At 42.2% G+C, this 27007-nt stretch overlaps 1 protein-coding gene and 1 long non-coding RNA gene across 2 annotated transcripts in view; both read right to left on the bottom strand.

Annotated features, from left to right (window-relative positions):
- Window positions 1-1441: 1441 nt before the first annotated feature.
- Window positions 1442-27007, bottom strand: part of LOC128361018 (scavenger receptor cysteine-rich type 1 protein M130-like) — a 56299-nt gene continuing 30733 nt past the window's right edge. Inside the window, exons 2-10 of the mRNA XM_053321590.1 lie at window positions 18766-19071; window positions 18237-18524; window positions 14243-14548; window positions 13717-14001; window positions 12632-12937; window positions 6400-6681; window positions 4143-4448; window positions 3669-3950; window positions 1442-1649 (exon numbers count right to left, since the gene is read on the bottom strand). Of these exons, the coding sequence (XP_053177565.1) occupies window positions 1609-1649; window positions 3669-3950; window positions 4143-4448; window positions 6400-6681; window positions 12632-12937; window positions 13717-14001; window positions 14243-14548; window positions 18237-18524; window positions 18766-19071 (2402 nt within the window). The 3' untranslated portion in view covers window positions 1442-1608. The remainder of the gene's footprint in view (window positions 1650-3668; window positions 3951-4142; window positions 4449-6399; window positions 6682-12631; window positions 12938-13716; window positions 14002-14242; window positions 14549-18236; window positions 18525-18765; window positions 19072-27007) is intronic.
- Window positions 23930-27007, bottom strand: part of LOC128361036 (uncharacterized) — a 9319-nt gene continuing 6241 nt past the window's right edge. Inside the window, exons 2-3 of the long non-coding RNA XR_008321543.1 lie at window positions 25067-25099; window positions 23930-23979 (exon numbers count right to left, since the gene is read on the bottom strand). This is a non-coding gene — a long non-coding RNA (uncharacterized LOC128361036). The remainder of the gene's footprint in view (window positions 23980-25066; window positions 25100-27007) is intronic.

The following is a 27007-nucleotide window of genomic DNA, read 5'->3' as shown; positions in this document are numbered from 1 at the left end:
GGAAAGGCTGGTAAAGAAAGCTGACTCTGTTGTGGGAGCTGAACTGGAGAGCATCACTTCAGTAGCAGACAAAAGGACCCTGAGCAATCACCATCATCCAGCAGAAGAACTTGATGAGCTGGAGACTAGTGTTGCTTTCGTCAACGAAAATTATGACGAAATATCTTCGTCAACGAACCTTTATCACGTGACGAAAACGAGACGAGACGAAACGAAAATGCTGGTCACGTGACGATAACAATAATAAAATGTGTAATCCCATTTTGTTGACGAATAAAAACGAGACGAAAATATTTTGTTTTTTTTGTTTTGTTGATTTATTGCCCAATATCGCTGTGTATCTCGCTTCTTTCCCCCGTGTCTTTGTTGTCACTTTGTAGCCGCTCCACAGAGGGCACATGGCTAATTAATATGCACGTGCTGACCATATATGGTTGTGTCCAGGTGTTCCGGGGGCGCAGTATGAGGTGTGTTTGGCACCTGGCTAAGTAAACTCGTGAGAAGGGGTAAATTCACTAATAGATGAACCCTTTGGCTTTGTTAAGCTAATATATTGAAGCCACTGGGGTCTTCTATTATCAGATTTACCTCTCCCTCTAGGTTAACTAACCCAAGTTTGTCACTTAACCACTTTTATGGAATACCTCTCTGGACTATTGTTTTTGTTGTTGTTTGTGACAACCAGTCTTAAAATAACACCTCCAGGAGGTTACAGTTTCATCTCTCTACCACTAGGTACTTATACTATATTGACGGGGTTAGATAGAATAACATTACTGAAAAGAGATTAATACAGTTTTCTTTGACTAAAACTAGACTAAAATAGTCAGGGACAATTCTGACTAAAACTAGACTAAAATGCTCAGACTTTTCATCGACTAAAACTTGACTAGACTAAAAGGAGTATGAACATGACTAAAACTAATAAAAACTAAAACGACCGCTTGACACAAAGACTAGACTAAAACTAAAAGTAAAATAGGCCGCCAAAAACAACACTACTGGAGACTACGCTCACTGTCATGCAAAACTGACAGACTGAGTAAATCATTTGTCTCTAGGGCCATACAACTGTACAATCTGGCAATAAAAGGAAAAGAAATAGACTTCTCTGCTTAATCTCCACCCTCTGTATCACTGCTCTACCTCAATAATCACAATGTTTACTGGTTATCTATCTATCTATCTATCTATCTATCTAGTATGTGAGGAGAGAATATGAACAGTACGTAAAGGGTTAAGTAAAAATGTTAAAGCTGATCACACGAGAGATTAATATTCTGTCAAACTATAATTATAAACAGATAATTATGTTACAAATGGTCCAATCAGACCTCCTCTCTACTCTTCTTCTAGTGGTTTTAATAAAGGTCTTACTACTTCCTGTTTTGGCACTGAGCGTTGGTGCTGGATGGAAATCAGAAGCTGTGGAATCGTCAGACTGAGAGGAGAGATGAAACCAAACGTGATTTTCTTCTTCAGAGGGTTTGTGTGGCTCCTCGGAGGTCCTACTCTTCTCCCCGAGCTCCTTCCTCTCCAGCCGGCTCTCCTTCCTCTCCAGCCGGCTCTCCTTCAGCTCTGGAAACACCCAGGTTATAATAATCCAGCTCAATGTTCTCCTGTGGGTCTGACTTCTGCCCCCTGTTGGCCTGGAGAGACATGACAACACAGATCTAAGTGACTGCATCACTCCTCTCTGCAGTATAAACAGGCTGAGTGCTTCATTTCAACCAGTCCTCTAATCAAACATGTTCAGTACCTTCAGGATGAAATAGAGGGCAGTGTTAGACAGCAGCAGAGTCACCGGCAGGACGACCAGTCTGATGATAAAAACTTTTGGATCTGATGAGACACATTCAGTCATCACATTAGATCACATGACATCATGAGGACAACAGCTCCCATCAAACAGAAACTTCAGTGACGTTAAACCTCCTAAAATCAGTGAAGTCTGAAGCAGCTTGTTGATTCAGCTCTTAGAGAATAAGTTCATCTGATCCTCTCTGTATGCTGATGATGTTCAACAAAAACCACTCATGTGTTCACAGCTGCTTTGAAAGAATGAATGAAAGTCTGCTGATTCTCTCCTTAAAGCTCCTGTCTGCTTAAAATGATTCAACTGATTGTTAACAGTCAACATTTTTACATGCAGTTAAATCAGATGTGATCCTGGTGAAGCTCTGAGTTCATCATGTAAACCCTGTTTATTATCATTATAGTGCTTATCTGGCTTGACTTTTACTTTCCACTACAACACAGTTGTTATGGTTGAATAATGTTAAAGAAGCCGGGAAGGAAACAGTTTACATCTCCTTCATCAGATTGTGACTCAGCTCTCTGTAGGTCGCTGGGTCGCTCCGGCTGCCTCATGACTTTTTATCAAACATGGAAACAAAGTCAGTGTGACGTCTCAGTTGGACTGAGCTTCACACTCTGCTTCAGCTTACCTGTGACAGTGAGAGAGAGCAGACGGCTCTCAGAGGAGAAGCTATGACAAAAAACATAGACCCCATAAACACAGCTGTAGTTTCCTTGGTGGGTGGGGTCTGCAGCAGGAAACAGGAAGTCAGCAGAGTGATTGACAGCTGGCTGGATGTAGTTGTATGCTGTGTTGGAGGAGGTGAAGGTGAGCTGGAAGGAGCCTCCTGGGTACTGAGGCCGGATGGAGCAGCTGATGGTGAAGCTGGAGCCCTGGAGAACCTGAAACCCCTGCTGCTGGGCCCTGGAGACCCCGTCCATGGTAGGAGACACAGAGATGATTGGCTGAAGCAGCAGGTCTGTAAATACAGAGATGTGATTGGCTGAAGCAGCAGGTCTGTAAATACAGAGAGGTGATTGGCTGAAGCAGCAGGTCTGTAAATACAGAGAGGTGATTGGCTGAAGCAGCAGGTCTGTAAATACATTGCCCAGTCATAGTGGACACAGTCACAGTAGAAGCAACAGGAGAGTACTGATGCTAGACTGTCTTTTTGTTGTGTATGTCACTACAAATAAAACCATCTGGCACCTGGATGAACATTGTCTACATTCAGTGTGGAACAAGATGATGAATCCTTCTTCTTCTGTGAGAAGCTGAATGTTGTTTTCTCCTCATTTGTTTGTTGAGATAAATGAACGTTGATCACTGAGAGATGATCACACAGCACAGAGAACTCCTACATTCATGTGTAATACAGAGGAGTCAGAGAGCAGAGGAGGAAACACATTAACATCCTCAGCTGCCTTCAGATCAGACAGAAAACAGCTGCAGTTTGATTCATCTGAGACCATCAACATGTTAATAAGACATTCATACAACACTGCATACACAATGGTTTCCTACAGAAATGATTGGAAGAAATTTAACCTGTTAGCAAACTGTTGCTTCTTTGTTCAGACACAGACCAACAACTATATTCATTTGTGATGTAGTTGTTTGTAAGGTGGATGTGACTGAGCTGGCTCAGGAGAACTGCAGAGTGTGTGAGTGAACCACAGCAGGTTGATTAAAGGTTCAGATTGTTTCAGTTTGAATCAATGAGCCTCCAGGAACAAGCTAACTTCTCTACCCTTTAGGAAGCCGTCATCCTCCATAAGTTTACAGTTCAGTTCAATGGAAACCACCAACTATCACTGTGACAGAGGAAGGAGAGTATTACTGTAAGAGATGATGTCACTGATGGACTTACCTGAGCAGGTGAGCTCCACCATGGAGGAAGAGGAACGTGATTCTACACAGTCCGTCAGTGCAGATCCAGACTGAAGACAGTCAGAGTCGATCCTCCATACAGGTCTACGTGAGGACTCCTTTCTGCGTGCTGTTGAAACAGCAGAGCCACAGTCCAATTCTCTGCAGGCAACAGCTGCTTCCTTCAGGGTCCAGTCAGAGTAACTCACTGGTCTCCACTCTCCCTGATTCACCTCCAGTCTACCTGCACAGTGACTGGCTCCTCCCACCAACCTGACAGTCTCTGAATAGAAACAAGAGAGTCATCAGTAAAAGAATAAAGTGAGTTTCATTAGAACAGAAACAAGAGAGTCATCAGTAAAAGAATAAAGTGAGTTTCATTAGAACAGAAACAAGAGAGTCATCAGTAAAAGAATAAAGTGAGTTTCATTAGAACAGAAATGAAGACAAATCAAAGCTGCAGCTCCTCTTCTACCTGAGCAGGTGAGTCCAACAGCTTTACCAGGTGAGCAGGTTCTTCTAGCTGAGTCTGATCTTCTACAGTCCAGGAGAGCAGACTCATGGCCTCCACACTGGAACTCTTTGGTCCACATTGGAGCCTCCACTTCTCCATAGAGCGCCCCCTGGAGGACTGAAGGAGTCCCACAGCCAAGCTCCCTACAGACCACCTCTGCATCCTGCTGGTCAAAGTCAGCTTCACACACTGAGGACCACGACTGCTCAGACTTCACCTCCAGTCTGCCTGAACACAGACTAGTCCCATTCACCAGCCTGACAGAGTCTGGAGAGAGAGAGGATTTAATATTTAATAATGATCTTTATTTACCACCTTATATATCATGACACATATAAAACATCTCAGGAGGTCCCCTCCTGGAGCTGTGGAGTCTCTGGTAGCCGGGCCTCGGCCTCTGGACAGGAATTGATCAGATTTTATTGATACCAATACAATAATCTATTCTGCTAGTTGGTCCAGTTCTTCATTGATTCTCTTATCAATTCCTGATCAAATGTTTTGTGTGGAAAGAAATTGTCCTACACAAGTTTCAGGGACAACAAAACAGTTTGATTGTCTCCACTGTTAATCAATGATGTTGCATGCTGATGAATATGTTGGTAAGATAAATAACATGCAAATAATGCACAGCCAACAGTTCATTACTTAAATAATGAATTTGAAAGTGTAGCAGCATAGAAATGCGGTTGTTTTGCTGCCTTAATTGTACACAGTCGGTTGCTAGGGCGACGGTATATAAATACAGCTCTTCCCCTTTCGCTCCCTCTGACGCATCACTTCCGGGTCAAGGTGTTTTCCCGTGCAGGTAAATGTCATGCGCTGCTGCTACTTTAACTCACTGATCGCTTAGTGTCTTGCTTAAGGACTGATCTATTTCTTTCTTTCCAAATATTTTTATTGAAAAAGAAAATGAGATAATTCCAGTCACAGAATTATAATTTACATTTTTTTTGTTTTTGTTCAATATATAGATATATGCATACATACATACAGTATAGCTACATATATATATACATAGTATACATACATGGGTCAATGATGTGACGGCTACATTTGCAGTTCGACTGCATTTTATACAGTTAGAAAAAGGTTTAAATGGATAAATAAATACTATATATATGTAGTGGCTTTCCTTTATATGTATTCACTTTAAGTTTTCAAAAATAGAAGTTATTAGTAATTGTTCTTTTATTTAAAGTGATAAAATATCATGTGGTGCGACCGTCTGGCCATGACTGCAAATAAATTACAAACCATTTGTATTTATTTTTCCATCATAACATATAAACAAAATTCGTTTGACGATGATGACTTTATGAAATATCATGTGGTGCGACCATCAAGAAACAACCACTCTGGGACTTTTATGATGAAAATCATTCAAAGGCAGGATGCTGCATCATACACTAGTTTACCAAGGACCCATGGACGTAACAAGCATAAATATGCAGGCCGGTGGTGTCCTTCCTGTGTGCTGTGCTCTGGTGTTGGTGATATCACAAGTGTGTGGCTGCCACGTGTGCTTGGGTGAACACTTTTCTTTTTGTTTAGTTTTGAGTCCCGTTCCCCTTCACCAGTCCTTCCCCACCAGTAAGCCTCAGCCACTGATTAGGTTCTTTTTATCTTGTATGAATGAATTTTAACATAATAATTTGTAGTAAAATAATTTTGTACATAGAAACATTCGTCTTGCCTGAGTAGAACGAACCTATGTCCTCATTGTACTTTTTATGGTGACTTTGATAAATGATAAATAATTACTTGGGTGCAATTCCCAAGGTGGAGTTGTCGAGCAACACAAATTCAAATTGAAAGCCCTTACTGCTATCGCCACAAAAGCATCTAACAGTCTCCTGCCTCTATGAACAGCAGTGCCAATCACATGCTGCTTGTTCCAGCTGTGTCAGTGTCATTTGTGTTCAGACACAGACCAACAACTATATTCATTTGTGATGTAGTTGTTTGTAAGGTGGATGTGACTGAGCTGGCTCAGGAGAACTGCAGAGTGTGTGAGTGAACCACAGCAGGTTGATTAAAGGTTCAGATTGTTTCAGTTTGAATCAATGAGCCTCCAGGAACAAGCTAACTTCTCTACCCTTTAGGAAGCCTTCATCCTCCATAAGTTTACAGTTCAGTTCAATGGTAACCACCAACTATCACTGTGACGGAGGAAGGAGAGTATTACTGTCAGAGATGATGTCACTGATGGACTTACCTGAGCAGGTGAGCTCCCCCATGGAGGAAGAGGAATCTGATGATACACAGTCCATCAGTGCAGATCCAGACTGAAGACAGTCAGAGTCGATCCTCCATACAGGTCTGTCTGAGGACTCATCTCTGCTTCCTATTGAAACAGCAGAGCCACAGTCCAATTCTCTGCAGGCAACAGCTGCTTCCTTCAGGGTCCAGCCAGAGTCACCCACTGGTCTCCACTCTCCCCGTTTCAGCTCCAGTGTACCTGCACAGCGACTGGCTCCTCCCACCAACCTGACAGTCTCTGAACAGAAACAAGAGAGTCATCAGTAAAAGAATAAAGTGAGTTTCATTAGAACAGAAACACAGTTTCCGGTTTGGTGAGCGAGAAAATGGCAGCATAGGAAAAGAGGCTCCCGACATTTTGAGCTAAAAGTGGCCCAACACAACTCGAATAAAGGAAAAAGTAGTATCAGAGTGAGTCTAGGGATTGAGGGCCTTGAGAATGCCGAACAGAAAGACTAGGATGTCAGTGCAGTCTGAATGGGCCAAAGGAGACGGGACCAGTCGAGTCTGCCCGGCTAGTAGCATAATGGAGGACAGTGACACGCCAACAGACTGTGACGGGGAACAAACTGAAAAAGTGGATCTGAGCGTCATACTGAAAGAATTGAGGGATTTCAGGAAGGACAATAGCCAACAGCTGAAAGGGATTCGGGAAGATATTTTCAAAACTAACACCAGAATCGCGGAGGCAGAGGAGAGGATTGATACGGCTGAAACCCGCATACAGGCGACGGAGGAGGCGGTAATGGAGCTGCTGAATCTTCAAATACACCTGGATGCTAAGCTAACTGACCTCGAAGGCCGATCTAGGCGGGACAATATCAGAATTCACGGCGTGAAGGAGGGGGATGAAGAGAATTCCCCGTCAATGGTCGAATATGTTGAGCGACTACTGCAGGTAGGGCTGGAGCTACCGGCCTCTTTTGGGCTACGAGTGGAGAGAGCGCACCGAGCCATTATGACGAAGCCACCCCCGGGCGCACCACCGCGATCTATAGTGGCTAAACTGTCAAGTTACAGGATGAAGGACGAGATTTTGAGACGGGCCTGGCAGAAGAAGGGATTCCAGCACATTGAGAAAAGGGTAAATCTTGATCATGATTATGCGCCAGATGTGCTGAAACAAAGAAGGGAGTACGCTGAAGCTAAATCTGTTCTCAAAGGCAAGAACATCAGGTTTCAAACACCTTTCCCGGCGCGACTCCGAGTGTTTTACCCGGAGGGGACGGTGCTGTACGGATCAGTGGAGGAGGCGACCGGAGATATGTCAGTGAGGGGGTTCCCAGTGACCGTCATAAAACAACCGGGGTCCCTAATGGAGCGAGTCCAGCGTCTTATGTGGCGTACGAGCAGGAGACAGGGAGCCCGGAAAGGTGATGGCAGGGGGACGGAGATCAGGGAGAGGCTTCAGGCTTTTAGACGCCAGGACCCGGGGGAAAAGTGAAGCAATTTAAACGAGTAATCTCGGACTAGTGGAGAGCCCGGAGAACATGGGGTGAGTTCATAACAATATGAAAAGCTGGGGGGATGGAGGAAATGACTCGCTGAGCAGAGATGTTACAGACGTTAAATAAGTACTGCACATATATCTAATAATAGAAGGGCAAAAAAAGCTAAGACTATTTCTATAAGGGTCGGGAGTTTTTCCTCAGCCATGGAGCCATATGGACAAAAACATGGACAAGGACACGTTAGTGAACGAAGGCCCTCTCCCTCCGGCTGAGGGGAGAGGCCCACCCTCAATGCCCTCTTTCCAACAGGGCACATACAGGGTCGAGAGGAAGACCCCACATTTGGAAGTCAGGTTTTCAGTTGATAATGTTTTATCTGTGGTTATGCTCCCTTTTGAGCAGGTTGTGCTGCCGTTCTTTGCAGCTTTTTGGGTGTCACATTACTCACATATGATACATTTATTTTGGTGTGGACGTCTGTTTTGTTTTACCTATTTATTTTGGTGGACATTAAATGCAAACGGTTAAGATTGTAATTTATAATGTTAATGGGTTAGTTAATCCCATAAAGAGAGCAAAAATTTTAACCAAACTAAAAAGAGATAAAGTTGAGGTGGCTTTACTGCAGGAGACACACCTTTTGGATACAGAACATACTAAATTGATAAAAATGGGATTTAAATATCAATATTCTTCATCCTATTCAGCAGGTCATAGGAGGGGAGTGGCAATTTTAATTTCAAACAAAATCAGTTTTGAGATAACATTTGAAAAAAAAGATTTAGAGGGTAGGTATATACTCATAAGGGGAAACTTGGGGGGAGTATTGATAACTATTCTAAATGTGTATGCCCCTCCTAATTCAGATTGGATTTTTTTTAAACAGATATTCGATTTGATAATAGCAGAATCGCAGGGGATACTAATTTGTGGGGGGGATTTCAATATTAGATTAAACCATAGGCTAGACTCCTCTAATGTGCATGCAGCTCATTCTAAATTGTTAAACAACAAAATAAAAGCGGTGATGAACGATATTGGACTAATAGATGTTTGGAGAGGACTGAATCCTCAAAAGAAAGATTATACATTCTTCTCTGGTCCTCATTTAGCATACTCAAGGATTGATTATTTTTTTACTTTCGGTAAGGAAATGCACAGGGTGGTGGACTGTAGTATAGGGACTATGGACCTCTCAGATCACTGTCCTATATATTTAAGATTTAACATCGATCAACAAAGGAGGGATACCTTATGGAGATTAAACATTTATGTCTTGGCCATTATGAAGGAACAAATTAAGAAAGATTTTGGAGAATATTGGGAACATAATGACAATGGCAAATGCTCCCCTCCAATATTGTGGGAGGCATGTAAGGCGGTTCTAAGGGGTAAATTAATTGGATACAGTGCTGGTTTGAAACGAAAGTGGGGGGAAAATTTAGTGCAGAGGCAAGCAGAATTGAAACAATTAGAGAGAGGTCATAAAGATACAAACAATCAGGAATTAAAGGAACAAATAATTAAGAAAAGAAATGAAATAAATGAGATTTATACAAAAGAGATCCAAAAAAAGTTAATTTTCTCAAAACAGAAATATTATGAAGGGGGAGAGAAAGCTAGTAAAATGTTAGCGTATAAGCTAAAAAAACAACAGGCTGTGAATTCAATTCACAAAATAAAGAATCCTTTAACCAAAGTAGAGCACACTAAATTACAAGATATACAAAACTGTTTTGAAACTTATTATCAGAAATTGTACTCCCAACCCCAATTTGATGAGGAAAAAATGGAAGATTTTTTTAGTAAGATTCAACTTCCTAAGTTAACAAAGGATCAGAGTGACCGACTTGCAGCGGAAATAACGGAACAGGAGATAAGTTCAGCCATAACACATCTTAAATCAAACAAGGCCCCGGGGCCAGACGGGTTCCCCTCAGAATGGTACAGGGAGATGAAGGAGATACTGGTCCCGGTGTTGAGGTCCACCTTTAACTGGGTACTTAAGGAGAATCAGATACCTCCCTCTTGGAAGGAAGCTGTAATTTCGCTGATCCCAAAAGAGGGGAAGGACAGATCTGAATGCAGTAATTATAGACCGGTGAGTGTGCTGAATCAGGACTACAAAATTTTTACACACATATTGGCCAAGCGAATAGAGGACATGCTACCACAAATTATCAGCCTGGATCAGACAGGTTTTATCCGCCAAAGACAAACACAAGACAACATTAGACGGACTTTAAATATAATTAGCCATGTAATGGAAAGTAATGAAGAAGCGGTGCTGGTAGGGTTGGACGCGGAGAAAGCCTTCGATTGTGTGAATTGGACATTTTTGTTTAGAGTTTTAGAGGAATTTGGCTTTCATAGTATTTTCATTAGATCTCTACAAGCACTTTATGAGAACCCGAGAGCAAGGATTAAAATTAATGGGGCAGTGTCAAACTCATTTACTTTAGAACGGGGAACAAGGCAGGGCTGCCCAATCAGCCCTCTCTTGTTCGCGATTTTTATTGAACCCTTGAGTCAGTGGCTTATTCAAAATAAGGATATTAAAGGGATAGATATGAAAGGAGGGGAACAAAAAATTTCTTTATTTGCGGATGACGTATTAGTATATTTATCTAGGCCAGAACAGTCCCTTATTAGTTTATTCGCACTTTTAGAGCAATATGGATCATTTTCAGGATACAAGCTGAACGTGACCAAAACTCAAATTCTGACCATCCGGTACTCCCCATCAGAAAAAATGAAGAAAAAGTTTAAATTGAAGTGGGAGGCAGAAACCATGAGGTATCTGGGAATAAATATACCGGTAGATTTGTCCAAATTATTTTCAGTTAATTATCTCCCTTTAAACAAAAGTATTAGAGATGACCTAAAAAGATGGGATTTAATACCATGCCATACCTTCGGATCGTGAGTTGAATCAGTAAAAATGATGGTTTTACCAAAACTGTTATATCTCTTCCAGTCTCTGCCTCTTCAGATTCCTGATCAGCAGTTTCAGGAATGGGATAAGTTAATCTCAAGATATATTTGGCAGGGACGAAGGCCTAGAATTAGATTTAGGAGCCTACAGAGGGCAAAAAATAAGGGGGGGATTGCACTCCCATGCCTCAAGGATTATTATACAGCGGCCCAGTTAAGACCCTTAACTTGTTGGTGTAATCCTGCATACTATGCGAGATGGAAGGAGATAGAAATGGCAGTAACAAAAGAGTTTCCAATACAAGCCGCAATTGGGGAAAAGGACTTAATGAATAATTTAAGTAAGTTGAACAACCCATGGATATGTTTGTCACTGAAAGTGTGGAATAAGGTGATAACTCAAAATGATTTGGGGGAAGCTGTTAAAATTTTGAGATGGTGTGTGTATGACCCGGACTTTGTCCCCAAAAGGTGGGATGCAAGGTTCCAGGGGTGGATGGCACACGGTTTAACAGCATACTGCACCTTTTTACATCAGGGCTCAGTGAAAAATTTTCAAACTTTGAAGGTGCAGTATGGATTGAATAGCGATGATTTTTTCAGATTCTTTCAAGTCCGGGACTATATTGGGCAAATACTGAAGAGGAGCAAACAAGGGCAACTGGACGGCATGTTGTTAAAAGTCTTTATGGACGCTTATGTTTTGAACTCTTATCAGAAAACCATCTCAAGACTTTACAGGGGATTGCAACAAATGAAAGGGGATACATGGTACATAAAACAAAAATGGGAGAGGGAGGGCCATTTGACTTTGGGGGAGGAGGAATGGGAGAATATATGTGAAATACAATGGAAGACGTCAAGCTCAAACACATGGAAAGAGTTTTGCTGGAAAAATATCATTAGGTTTTTCATCACACCAGCCCAAAAGTGTCATTATTCTAACTCTTCTGATTGTTGGAGACTTTGTGGGACTACAGCAGCTAATCATTACCACATATTTTGGTCATGTCCACTGTTAATTCCTTTCTGGCGGGAAATACATAAAGTCTTTCAGAAAGTGTTTTATAAAGATATTCCGTTTAAACTAAAATCTTTGTACTTCGGGGTTTTGCCATCTGAGAATGGATTTGTGGGGGATAAATATTTATTCCGGATCCTAAGTGCAGCTGGTAAGAAAGCCATTACCAGAAAGTGGTTAAAACCAGAAATACCTACGAGAGAGGAGTGGATTGATGTTATTTATGATATTTTCAGGATGGAAAGACTTACCTTTAACATCAGACTCCAACAGGACATATTTGAAATGCGGTGGGAAAGGTGGATTGAGTTTATCTTGCCAGAAAGGCCATCTTTTGTTTGAGTTGAAGAGTAATGCGACGTCTACTGATTGTGATTATTATTATTATTTTTTATTATTTATTTTATTTTATTTTTTGGAAAATTTTCAAGGAAAGTATCATTGGATAAAGTGACTGGAGTAGGTTCTTGTTCAAATTATTATTTGTATTTTTATGTATTCTCATTTTTCTATTCATTATTGCTTATCTGCAGAAATGAGTCCACAAATCTGTTTTATGAAGCGAAACATGTTTAGATGGATGTAACAAGGAGATTGAGTTACGTTAGAAGACAACTGTTTCTTGCTACTGGCAAACTGTGAATATATATGGACTCTGAAAACCAATAAAAAGAGAATTACAAAAAAAAAGAACAGAAACAAGAGAGTCATCAGTAAAAGAATAAAGTGAGTTTCATTAGAACAGAAATGAAGACAAATCAAAGCTGCAGCTCCTCTTCTACCTGAGCAGGTGAGTCCAACAGCTTTACCAGGTGAGCAGGTTCTTCTAACTGAGTCTGATCTTCTACAGTCCAGGAGAGCAGATTCATTGCCTCCACACTGGAACTCTTTGGTCCACATTGGAGCCTCCACTTCTCCATAGAGCGCCCCCTGGAGGACTGAAGGAGCCCCACAGCCAAGCTCCCTACAGGCCACCTCTGCATCCTGCTGGTCAAAGTCAGCTTCACACACTGAGGACCACGACTGCTCAGACTTCACCTCCAGTCTGCCTGAACACAGACTAGTCCCATTCACCAGCCTGACAGAGTCTGGAGAGAGAGAGAGGATTTAATATTTAATACTGATCTTTATTTACCACCTTATATATCATGACACATATAAAACATCTCAGGAGGTCCCCTCCTGGAGCTGTGGAGTCTCTGGTAGCCGGGCCTCGGCCTCTGGACAGGAATTGATCAGATTTTATTGATACCAATACAATAATCTATTCTGCTAGTTGGTCCAGTTCTTCATTGATTCTCTTATCAATTCCTGATCAAATGTTTTGTGTGGAAAGAAATTGTCCTACACAAGTTTCAGGGACAACAAAACAGTTTGATTGTCTCCACTGTTAATCAATGATGTTGCATGCTGATGAATATGTTGGTAAGATAAATAACATGCAAATAATGCACAGCCAACAGTTCATTACTTAAATAATGAATTTGAAAGCATCTAACAGTCTCCTGCCTCTATGAACAGCAGTGCCAATCACATGCTGCTTGTTCCAGCTGTGTCAGTGTCATTTATGTTCAGACACAGACCAACAACTATATTCATTTGTGATGTAGTTGTTTGTAAGGTGGATGTGACTGAGCTGGCTCAGGAGAACTGCAGAGTGTGTGAGTGAACCACAGCAGGTTGATTAAAGGTTCAGATTGTTTCAGTTTGAATCAATGAGCCTCCAGGAACAAGCTAACTTCTCTACCCTTTAGGAAGCCGTCATCCTCCATAAGTTTACAGTTCAGTTCAATGGAAACCACCAACTATCACTGTGACAGAGGAAGGAGAGTATTACTGTCAGAGATGATGTCACTGATGGACTTACCTGAGCAGGTGAGCTCCATGATGGAGGAAGAGGAATCTGATGGTTCTACACAGTCCCTCAGTGTAGATCTAGACTGAACACAGTAAGGTCTGATATCCCATACAGGTCTGTCTGAGGACTCCTTTCTGCTTCCTATTGAAACAGCAGAGCCACAGTCCATTTCTCTGCAGGCAACAGCTGCTTCCTTCAGGGTCCAGTCAGAGTCACTCACTGGTCTCCACTCTCCCTGTTTCACCTCCAGTCTACCTGCACAGCGACTGGCTCCTCCCACCAACCTGACAGTCACTGAACAGAAACAAGAGAGTCATCAGTAAAAGAATAAAGTGAGTTTCATTAGAACAGAAACAAGAGAGTCATCAGTAAAAGAATAAAGTGAGTTTCATTAGAACAGAAACAAGAGAGTCATCAGTAAAAGAATAAAGTGAGTTTCATTAGAACAGAAACAAGAGAGTCATCAGTAAAAGAATAAAGTGAGTTTCATTATAACAGACATGAAGACAAATCAAAGCTGCAGCTCCTCTTCTACCTGAGCAGGTGAGTCCAACAGCTTTACCAGGTGAGCAGGTTCTTCTAGCTGAGTCTGATCTTCTACAGTCCAGGAGAGCAGACTCATGGCCTCCACACTGGAACTCTTTGGTCCACATTGGAGCCTCCACTTCTCCATAGAGCACCCCCTGGAGGACTGAAGGAGTGCCACAGCCAAGCTCCCTACAGACCACCTCTGCATCCTGCTGGTCAAAGTCAGCTTCACACACTGAGGACCACGACCGCTCAGACTTCACCTCCAGTCTGCCTGAACACAGACTAGCCCCATTCACCAGCCTGACAGAGTCTGGAGAGAGAGAGGATTTAATATTTAATACTGATCTTTATTTACCACCTTATATATCATGACAAATATAAAACATCTCAGGAGGTCCCCTCCTGGAGCTGTGGAGTCTCTGGTAGCCGGGCCCCGGCCTCTGGACAGGAATTGATCAGATTTTATTGATACCAATACAATAATCTATTCTGCTAGTTGGTCCAGTTCTTCGTTGATTCTCTTATCAATTCCTGATCAAATGTTTTGTGTGGAAAGAAATTGTCCTACACAAGTTTCAGGGACAACAAAACAGTTTGATTGTCTCCACTGTTAATCAATGATGTTGCATGCTGATGAATATGTTGGTAAGATAAATAACATGCAAATAATGCACAGCCAACAGTTCATTACTTAAATAATGAATTTGAAAGTTTTTTAAAAAAAAATCTTTTTTTACAAAAAAGTGCCGAAAAATTCAATATAATGTGGCCAGAATATGAGTTTAAAGAAATAATCATGTAACCAGTCATTATTAACTTAAATATGATCATAAATCTTAGTTTCCCTTCACTTCATAGTGGAAGGTAGAGAGTCAGAGTCAGTGCGTTGTTATCCAATCCATTCCACTTGTTCATATAGAGCCCGCCCACATCACTGCAATCAAGTCCATGTTTTCCCTGAAACTTAGGTTGCACTCGGTACCTGGGTACCTGCAGCATGTGTGTACAGGAGCAGAGCACACAGCACACAGAACCGACTAGAGCAGCATTAGGAGAACGTGAACAAGAATGGATATACAACATTTGAGACTAAGTAGTATTCATCACTGCTGATAGAAACAATAAGTTAGCTCCAGCCCCCCAGCTAACAGCAGAAAGTCCCACGTAATTACCAAATGCTCCCTGTTTGACAAATAAAAACCTGGCTTGCACACTCTGTAGGAGAGAGCCCCCCCCCCCCTCCCTGTACAGGAGGCAGAGTGAGATGCGTGCTGTATAGATCTTTGTTGTTTTGCGGTCAAAAGTTACATTTCAGCTCTAAAAGAACGCTGCTACTTAGCTAGCTAGTTAGTCTGAAATGCACTGTGAAGGTCCTGGTTGTTTATAGAGTTAGGTGTGCACTCTTTTTTACCATATACTATCTTTGGGCTGACTTCCTTCTGGAGCATCAGCTCCAGCATCAGATGCACACAGTGAAACAAGAGCTGAGCTCATTCACGTATGATTATGTGGATAATAATAATAATAATAATAATAATAATAATGATAATAAATAATACATTAATAATAATCACTCCACCACCCCTATTGACCTGTAGGAGTCAGGGCAGAGAGAGAGAGTGAGAGGGGACAAACCTCTACTACTGGAAAGGTGAGTCTAAAGGATTTTAGAGTCATTTGTGATGCAGACAGTCTTGGAATTTTATGGAACTCGATATGAATATGAAATATGAAACATTTCAGTCCAAGTGCATCATATAAGACTTATTTAACTTGAGCTTTTATTTAGGAGAGTAATGATTGGAAAGTGGAGATAGCCAAGAGAGAGATATATAAGCCAAATTAGCCTGACACTGTAACTATGTGGATTTTTTCTTTTGTTGTTGTTGTTAATGCCGTAAACTTACAGTACTTCCTGTGTTTGTTGTTGTACTGTGTTAAACATTTAATGGTGATATTACATTTGTAATATTTACACAGTAAAGTGTCTCTGTTAAATCTGTCCAAAAGTGGAAAAGCTATTTCTCAGTTTTTGTTAGCTGTTTGTGAAATTAAACATTAGCTCACATCCTGTGCATCTCCTGGGGGCTAAGCCCCCCCCCCCCGTCCTTAAAACCTAGTGACGCCCCTGACCGGTCGTATCGGCCGTGTGTGCTGGGTGTGAATCTGTGGATGTGTGGACTGGGACAGCTTGAATGGTCATACCTGGCAACTGGCTGTGTGGGTGGGCGTGTGAGCGTATGAGTGAGTGTGGGGGGGGGGTTAGCGGGGTCAGGCCATCTTATCTGTTTTCTTGTCTTTCCTTTGAATTTATTGGTTGTTAATTTATCTTAGTTTTCCTTGTCATGAAATAATTTTTTTTAATATATATTTTGTGGGCTTTTTGCCTTTAATGGACAGGTCAGTAGAGATAGACAGCAGACAGGAGGCAGAGAGGGGGCAATGACACGCAGGAGAGGATTCGAAGGATTCGAACCGGGATCGCCTGCAGTGAGGACTGTAGCCTCAACACATGTGGCGGGCGCTCCTCCCACTGAGCTAAACTCCGCCACCTTGTCATGAAATAATTGATGTTAATTTGTTGATTTAGCATCTCTGGAGGCCGTTTTTTCTATTTTGGTTTTTTTGTTTTTCTTTTGAAGTAATTTGTTATTAATTGAATAATAATTAATTAATTGAATAATTATTTTTGTCTTCTAATTTTTGTGGATTTCTAGTCTTAGGTTGTGTAGTAATACTTCATTTGTTTGGTTGCTTTATTTTGATGTCTATATTTTATCTATTTGTATTATTATTGTGCAGTTTGACTGTGTTTTGCGTTTCACTAATTGTGCTTCTTTCTCCTTCCCCTCTCGTTGCTGAGAGCCAGCGATGGTGGTGGTGGTGTCCCGGGTGTCGGTTTCCCCTGTTTAACGCACTAAGGTGTCTCCAGCAGCACCTAGTTCATTGCTACCTCCTCTGCAGCTCTGTGCTGCTCTATAGATTCAGGCTGCGGCTGGCTTAGCCTGTAACGGACAGTTTTAACTTTAGCTCATTTTTAACTGAACAATGATTTAATCCTATTTTCTGGATAACTTGTATTTGCTTCTCTTTAATTGATTTGGCGATTTGTTCAGTTAGTTTCTAGTTTATTTTGATATTCTGATTATTTTCTTTGTAATTTAGATATTGCTTTGTGGTTATTTGTTTTCTTTACTTGTGGTTAAATTTGTTTACTTTTGTTTAATCTGAGTAAATTATTTTCTTTAGTCAATATTATTTAATTATTGCTTAAATTGTCTTTTTTAATTTACACATTGTTGTATATTTGACTTCTCTGTAATTATCTTTTTGTTTATCCCTTCTCAGTTGCTGCAGGCCGGTGGTGTCCTTCCTGTGTGCTGTGCTCTGGTGTTGGTGATATCACAAGTGTGTGGCTGCCACGTGTGCTTGGGTGAATCCTTTTCTTTTTGTTTAGTTTTGAGTCCCGTTCCCCTTCACTAGTCCTTCCCCACCAGTAAGCCTCAGCCACTGATTAGGTTCTTTTTATCTTTATTTTGTTGTATGAATGAATTTTAACATAATAATTTGTAGTAAAATAATTTTGTACATGGAAACATTCGTCTTGCCTGAGTAGAACGAACCTATGTCCTCACTGTACTTTTTACGGTGACTTTGATAAATGATAAATAATTACTTGGGTGTAATTCCCAAGGTGGCGTTGTCGAGCAACAGAAATTCAAATTGAAAGCCCTTACTGCTATCGCCACAAAAGCATCTAACAGTCTCCTGCCTCTATGAACAGCAGTGCCAATCACATGCTGCTTGTTCCAGCTGTGTCAGTGTCATTTGTGTTCAGACACAGACCAACAACTATATTCATTTGTGATGTAGTTGTTTGTAAGGTGGATGTGACTGAGCTGGCTCAGGAGAACTGCAGAGTGTGTGAGTGAACCACAGCAGGTTGATTAAAGGAAGGAGAGTATTACTGTCAGAGATGATGTCACTGATGGACTTACCTGAGCAGGTGAGCTCCATGATGGAGGAAGAGGAATCTGATAATACACAGTCCCTCAGTGTAGATCCAGACTGAAGACAGTCAGGTCGGATCGTCCATACAGGTCTACGTGAGGACTCCTTTCTGCTTCCTGTTGAAACAGCAGAGCCACAGTCCAATTCTCTGCAGGCAACAGCTGCTTCCTTCAGGGTCCAGTCAAAGTAAGACTCACTCACTGGTCTCCACTCTCCGTGTTTCACCTCCAGTGTACCTGCACAGTGACTGGCTCCTCCCACCAACCTGACAGTCTCTGAACAGAAACAAGAGAGTCATCAGTAAAAGAATATATTGAGTTTCATTAGAACAGAAACAAGAGAGTCATCAGTAAAAGAATAAAGTGAGTTTCATTAGAACAGAAACAAGAGAGTCATCAGTAAAAGAATAAAGTGAGTTTCATTAGAACAGAAACAAGAGAGTCATCAGTAAAAGAATAAAGTGAGTTTCATTAGAACAGAAATGAAGACAAATCAAAGCTGCAGCTCCTCTTCTACCTGAGCAGGTGAGTCCAACAGCTTTACCAGGTGAGCAGGTTCTTCTAGCTGAGTCTGATCTTCTACAGTCCAGGAGAGCAGATTCATTGCCTCCACACTGGAACTCTTTGGTCCACATTGGAGCCTCCACTTCTCCATAGAGCGCCCCCTGGAGGACTGAAGGAGCCCCACAGCCAAGCTCCCTACAGACCACCTCTGCATCCTGCTGGTCAAAGTCAGCTTCACACACTGAGGACCACGACTGCTCAGACTTCACCTCCAGTCTGCCTGAACACAGACTAGCCCCATTCACCAGCCTGACAGAGTCTGGAGAGAGAGAGGATTTAATATTTAATACTGATCTTTATTTACCACCTTATATATCATGACAAATATAAAACATCTCAGGAGGTCCCCTCCTGGAGCTGTGGAGTCTGTGGTAGCCGGGCCTCGGCCTCTGGACAGAAATTGATCAGATTTTATTGATACCAATACAATAATCTATTCTGCTAGTTGGTCCAGTTCTTCATTGATTCTCTTATCAATTCCTGATCAAATGTTTTGTGTGGAAAGAAATTGTCCTACACAAGTTTCAGGGACAACAAAACAGTTTGATTGTCTCCACTGTTAATCAATGATGTTGCATGCTGATGAATATGTTGGTAAGATAAATAACATGCAAATAATGCACAGCCAACAGTTCATTACTTAAATAATGAATTTGAAAGTGTCGCAGCATAGAAATGCGGTTGTAAGTCTCTCTCTGTGTGAGTTTGAGGGCTGTTCAGCTGTAGCTAACGCTAGTGTGGTCGCAGGTAGATGTAGCTAACGCTAGTGTGGTCACAGGTAGATGTAGCTAACGCTAGTGTGGTCGCAGGTAGATGTAGCTAACGCTAGTGTGGTCACAGGTAGATGTAGCTAACGCTAGTGTGGTCACAGGTAGATGTAGCTAACGCTAGTGTGGTCGCAGGTAGATGTAGCTAACGCTATGTGGCCGCAGGTAGATGTAGCTAACGCTAGTGTGGTCACAGGTAGATGTAGCTAACGCTAGTGTGGTCGCAGGTAGATGTAGCTAACGCTAGTGTGGTCGCAGGCAGATGTAGCTAACGTTAGTGTGGTCACAGGTAGATGTAGCTAACGCTAGTGTGGTCACAGGTAGATGTAGCTAACGCTAGTGTGGTCACAGGTAGATGTCTGCAGCTGTGTGCGTCTCTCTCTCCCTCCCTCTCCCTGTGCAGGTTTGACCCTGAAAACATGTACGCTATTTTACATCTAGCTCATTAAAGCCTCTGTAAATTTAGCTTAGCCATGTGTAGCAGTATGGTATGCCACCACTATAGAAGGCAGGTGGGCCTGCTATCTTGCACCCTTTCTGGTTCGTTGGCCAATCAGTGCACGGGGCGAAGGGATAAAAGGAGGCTGTTCCCCTCCCTCGGACTCTCACTTCCTGGCTCGAAGGCCCGCCCGCTTCCTGGCTGCACGCTACCTTCTCCGCTCCCGCCGCGGTGGACCATTTTGGTCAAGGTGGTTGCTGTCCTGCTGCAGTTGGTATGGATGATTAAAAAACACAGGTATGCACACCGTAGGTACCGCTCTGGCCGTAGCCTGTTAGCCCAGGTGTTAAATAACTCTTTGTTCGTCCTCTTAGCAGACCCTGAACGCATCATCAGGAAAATAGTGGAAGCTCTGCTGGTCACTGCTCTGAGCAGACCCTCCTCGCTCTTCTCTGGTGGAGGCCCGCTGGTCGGGAACGGCTGAACTCTCCGGACGCTTAAGTTAAGTACAGGAACACTGCTGCTTCGCCGACCCCTTTGTGTGAGGCGGCTGTTTGATGGCTGCGCTTGATGCTTCTGCCTCCCTTTGCTGCTGCCGCTTCTTTGTTGACTGTCTACCGCCAGTAGCTGCTCGGCCCCTGGGTTTCCAGGGACCAGTTTCTCTCCCAATAACCGGTTGCAGTGGCGTCATTAGGCTTATTTTAGGGGGGCTTCAGTCCCCCTAAAATATTCTTAAGCCCCCCTAAATGATTTTATGTCATTTATTTTTTTTTAAAATCTTTTTTTACAAAAAAGTGCAGAAAAATTCGATATAATGTGGCCAGAATATGAGTTTAAATAAATAATCATATAACCAGTCATTATTTCAGTTTGAATCAATGAGCCTCCAGGAACAAGCTAACTTCTCTACCCTTTAGGAAGCCCTCATCTCCATAAGTTTACAGTTCAGTTCAATGGAAACCACCAACTATAACTGTGACAGAGGAAGGAGAGTATTACTGTCAGAGATGATGTCACTGATGGACTTACCTGAGCAGGTGAGCTCCACCATGGAGGAAGAGGAACGTGGTGATGATACACAGTCCCTCAGTGTAGATCCAGCCTGAAGACAGTAAGAGTCGATCCTCCATACAGGTCTGTCTGAGGACTCATCTCTGCTTCCTGTTGAAACAGCAGAGCCACAGTCCAATTCTCGGCAGGCAACAGCTGCTTCCTTCAGGGTCCAGCCAGAGTCACTCACTGGTCTCCCCTCTCCCTGATTCACCTCAAGTGTACCTGCACAGCGACTGACTCCTCCCACCAACCTGACAGTCTCTGAACAGAAACAAGAGAGTCATCAGTAAAAGAATAAAGTGAGTTTCATTAGAACAGAAACAAGAGAGTCATCAGTAAAAGAATAAAGTGAGTTTCATTAGAACAGAAATGAAGACAAATCAAAGCTGCAGCTCCTCTTCTACCTGGTGAGCAGGTGAGTCCAACAGCTTTACCAGGTGAGCAGGTTCTTCTAGCTGAGTCTGATCTTCTACAGTCCTGGAGAGCAGACTCATGGCCTCCACACTGGAACTCTTTGGTCCACATTGGAGCCTCCACTTCTCCATAGAGTCCCCCCTGGAGCACTGAAGGAGCCCCACAGCCAAGCTCCCTACAGGCCACCTCTGCATCCTGCTGGTCAAAGTCAGCTTCACACACCGAGGACCACGACTGCTCAGACTTCACCTCCAGTCTGCCTGAACACAGACTAGTCCCATTCACCAGCCTGACAGAGTCTGGAGAGAGAGAGGATTTAATATTTAATACTGATCTTTATTTACCACCTTATATATCATGACACATATAAAACATCTCAGGAGGTCCCCTCCTGGAGCTGTGGAGTCTCTGGTAGCCGGGCCTCGGCCTCTGGACAGGAATTGATCAGATTTTATTGATACCAATACAATAATCTATTCTGCTAGTTGGTCCAGTTCTTCATTGATTCTCTTATCAATTCCTGATCAAATGTTTTGTGTGGAAAGAAATTGTCCTACACAAGTTTCAGGGACAACAAAACAGTTTGATTGTCTCCACTGTTAATCAATGATGTTGCATGCTGATGAATATGTTGGTAAGATAAATAACATGCAAATAATGCACAGCCAACAGTTCATTACTTAAATAATGAATTTGAAAGCATCTAACAGTCTCCTGCCTCTATGAACAGCAGTGCCAATCACATGCTGCTTGTTCCAGCTGTGTCAGTGTAATGGTTATAAGAATGCTGTAATTCTGAATGAATGAATGGAAACAATATGAGTTAAAACATATTTAAACATGTGTGTAAAAGGAAAAGATAAAGGTGCTGAGTTAAAATGCTGTAATTCATTGTTCTATCAAAGGGATTGATTTAAAAACACACTATGATCTGCAGATCAAGGTTATCTGTGATCCATTGCTCTGACCTTTCAGGTAAAACAGGTTAAAAAGATAAATAGGATAAAAAGATGATCTGTGTTTAAAATGTAGACTCATCAACCTTCTGTAATGTTTAAAATACACTTTAAGTTACATTTAGCAGTGTTCTCTTATTTCCCTGAGTTTCCTTTTTTTCTGAGAGTTTTAAGTTCTAGTTTGTAACTACTGATCTGTTTTAGATTGCTAAGGTCTCGTTCAGCCTGTGTAGAGAAACAGCAGGTCTGTAAATACAGAGAGGTGATTGGCTGAAGCAGCAGGTCTGTAAATACAGAGAGGTGATTGGCTGAAGCAGCAGGTCTGTAAATACAGAGAGGTGATTGGCTGAAGCAGCAGGTCTGTAAATACAGAGAGGTGTGGCACCCTGGACATTTTAGGGGCTCAGATTATTTTCAGATGTGTTGTTGTATTAGTTTGTTATGTTAGTGACTGGCGCTGTAATCCTTTGCTGAAGGAAGTTAGCCCAGTCATAGTGGACACAGTCACAGTAGAAGCAACAGGAGAGTACTGATGCTAGACTGTCTTTTTGTTGTGTATTTCACTACAAATAAAACCATCTGGCACCTGGATGAACATTGTCTACATTCAGTGTGGAACAAGATGATGAATCCTTCTTCTTCTGTGAGAAGCTGAATGTTGTTTTCTCCTCATTTGTTTGTTGAGATAAATGAACGTTGATCACTGAGAGATGATCACACAGCACAGAGAACTCCTACATTCATGTGTAATACAGAGGAGTCAGAGAGCAGAGGAGGAAACACATTAACATCCTCAGCTGCCTTCAGATCAGACAGAAAACAGCTGCAGTTTGATTCATCTGAGACCATCAACATGTTAATAAGACATTCATACAACACTGCATACACAATAGTTTCCTACAGAAATGATTGGAAGATATTTAACCTGTTAGCAAACTGTTGCTTCTTTGTTCAGACACAGACCAACAACTATATTCATTTGTGATGTAGTTGTTTGTAAGGTGGATGTGACTGAGCTGGCTCAGGAGAACTGCAGAGTGTGTGAGTGAACCACAGCAGGTTGATTAAAGGTTCAGATTGTTTCAGTTTGAATCAATGAGCCTCCAGGAACAAGCTAACTTCTCTACCCTTTAGGAAGCCGTCATCCTCCATAAGTTTACAGTTCAGTTCAATGGAAACCACCAACTATCACTGTGACAAAGGAAGGAGAGTATTACTGTAAGAGATGATGTCACTGATGGACTTACCTGAGCAGGTGAGCTTCACCATGGAGGAAGAGGAACGTGGTAATAATACACAGTCCCTCAGTGCAGATCCAGCCTGACCACAGTCAGGTCTGATCAACCATGCAGGTCTGTCTGAGGACTCCTTTCTGCTTCCTGTTGAAACAGCAGAGCCACAGTCCAATTCTCTGCAGACAACAGCTGCTTTCTTCAGGGTCCAGAAAGAGCCATAGTCTTGTACTGGTCTCCACTCTCCCTGTTTCAGCTCCAGTGTACCTGCACAGCGACTGGCTCCTCCCACCAACCTGACAGTCTCTGAACAGAAACAAGAGAGTCATCAGTAAAAGAATAAATTGAGATTCATTAGAACAGAAACAAGAGAGTCATCAGTAAAAGAATAAAGTGAGTTTCATTAGAACGGAAACAAGAGAGTCATCAGTAAAAGAATAAAGTGAGTTTCATTAGAACAGAAATCAAAGCTGCTTGTTATCTGAATCAACACAGTAACACTTATACACTGTTTGCTTCTCAGCTGTGAGTTTGGTTTCTCTCTGTAATATTCATTTTAAACAAGGTCAGATAGACTGTCCCTACTGTTTAATGCTGATTTGCACCTGCTCTTATTTATTTATGGAATTGTTTGAGTTGTTATGTGATCATGTCTTTAGTGAGTGTTTGTTTTATTAAGACAAATTAATTATAACAAAGCTTTTTAATTGTTGAGTCTTCAGTGCTGTTCAGTAACTTGAAAATGATGCTTAAAAGAAAACATGAATAGAATAGTGATGAGATCGTAGATCGTGATCCTGCCTTAAATAATAGTGAAAGATATTTTTCCATATTGCTCACCGCTAGTTGAAAATGTTACTGAATAATTTCTGACTTATAATATGAACATATATTCCTCCGTCTCTCACATCCTCGCTGGGAGGAGCTGAGGAGACACGTTAGCTAAATGGAAAGAAATCACTGCCTCTTTTATTACAAAGTGCATTAAATTTACTATCCTACATTTTATCTGGGTGTTGAAATTCAGTGTGTGTAAATTGATCCGATATGTCGAACCCTCGAATGTCCACGATGGAACAAAAAAAGAGGCGTTCATGGCACTGTGTCTGCAAACAGTTCCACAGTGCCATGCATTGCATTTTATAGATATAGAAACTTAGTGGTGTTCAACTCTACAGTGAACAGGGACATAAAACTGTGTCCAATATCTGAATTTTCACCTTTTAATGCTAATGCTAGAATTAGCATATGCTGTTGCTAACATTAGCATATGCTATTAGTTATTAGTTTGAAGGATTTTTGGTCATAGATCAAAGTGGACTGATTGTCTTCAGCTGATGGAGGTGAGAGTCCTCAGTTCTCAGACCAGATGAGATATATTCTCTGTTTTTACCTGTTGATTGGTGTTCATCTTCAGCCTGGAGTCCTGGAGACAAAATCAGGACATTCATATTTATATTGGTGCAGAGCTGTGAACTGAACAAACACAGTTCATCTCAGTGAAAAACACACAGATTATTGAACTCACTCAGGAGTCATGTGACCAGTTTACCACTGACCTGCAAAGCCACAAACTACATATGTGGACCACAATCGGACTTTTACATTTGTTTTACCTTTAAATGTTCATTAACCAGAAAACTGAGATAAAAAAACAACTCAAATTAAAGTGTTGGTTCAGTCTTGGAGGACAGAGACAGTCTGCTAGACATCTAAACTCTTTGTGTTTTCAAACGTATGGTCGGTTTGCTCTGACCTGAATCACTTCATCAACTAAAGTTAAAGGTCAGTACTTTTCCCATCAGCTGTGAAGATGAATTTCAACCAACATCTTTTGTAAACCTGCCCCGTACCCGCTTGTTTATGTGTTTCTGAAAATATTATGAAGTTTAATATGAACGTAATAAATGTAACTAAAGGAAACCTGTTTATATTTAATAACACAAATGGTTCATGAACAGAGAGGACAAGATCATTCTTCTGGGAGATTTCAATGCCAGAGTCGGCCGAGACCACCACCTTTGGAAGGGCACCATTGGCAAGGAAGGCATTGGAAACATCAACTCCAACGGAGTTCTGCTTCTCAGCAAATGTGCTCAGTACGATCTTACCATCACTAACACCATCTTTCGCCAGAAGAACAAATTCAAGGCTTCATGGAGACACCCTGGTTCCAAACAGTGGCATCTTATCGATTATGTCATTGTTAGAACCAGGGATCAGCGTGATGTAAACATCACTAAGGCCATGATCAACTCCAACGACTGCTGGACAGATCACGTCTTATATGATCAACGATGTCCATCAAACTCAAGAGGAAGAGGAGATTGCAGAAGAAGCAGAGCCGGCAGAGACTAAACCTTGAAAGCCTGAATGAAACTGCCGCCCAGCAGCAGCTTCAGGCTTCTCTTGGGGAAAGTCTCAAACAAAAATACCCAGAGAACATCAAAGAGCACTGGAACCTGCTTAAGTCCACTATCCTCAACACCTGCCAAACCACCCTTGGGTACAAGTCCAGAAAACATCAGGACTGGTTTGATGAAAACGACGCAGAGATAGAACTTCTCATCTCCAAAAAAAGGGAAGCCTTTCATGCTTGGCAAAGCGACATCACCTGCAAGGCTAAGAGACTGGCTCACTCCAGAGCCAAGGCTGATGTCCAGAACCGGGTGAGGCAGATTAAGAACTGGTGGACAGAAAAGGCACTGGAAATCCAGCGTCTGGCAGACTCTGGAGACACCAGAGGCTTTTTCAGTGCCACTAAGGCTGTCTATGGCCAAAGACGTCGCGGCTTGAACCCATTACGTTCAAAGGACGGACAGGAGCTGCTGAAGGACAACGAGTCCATTAACAAGCGATGGAGAGAGCACTTCCAGGAACTCCTCAACCGTAACACTGCAACTCAATCAAATTTCATCTGTCACATCCCTCAGAGTCCCATCAGGGAAGACATGGGGGAACCTCCCACCTTATCTGAGGTCCAAGATGCCATCAGGAGCCTGAAGAACAACAGGGCCACCGGTCCAGATGGGATCCCAGCTGAGGTCCTAAACGAAGGTGGAGCAGAACTCCTGTGCTGCCTCCATGCCCTCCTTCTGAAGGTCTGGGAAGAGGAAGAACTCCCCTCAGAGCTCAGGGATGCTCTGATCGTGACCATATTTAAGAAGGGAGACAAAGCTGATTGTGGAAACTACAGAGGCATCTCACTCCTGTCAACAACTGGCAAAGTACTTGCTCGTGTTCTCGCTAGTCGTCTACTGCCACTTTCTGAGGAAATACTCCCAGAATCACAGTGCGGCTTTCGTCCATCTAGAGGCACAGCAGATATGATCTT

Source organism: Scomber japonicus, chromosome 6 (genome assembly GCF_027409825.1).
Source record: "Scomber japonicus isolate fScoJap1 chromosome 6, fScoJap1.pri, whole genome shotgun sequence".
Lineage (NCBI taxonomy): Eukaryota > Metazoa > Chordata > Actinopteri > Scombriformes > Scombridae > Scomber > Scomber japonicus.
This window is presented reverse-complemented; position numbering and strand designations above follow the sequence as displayed.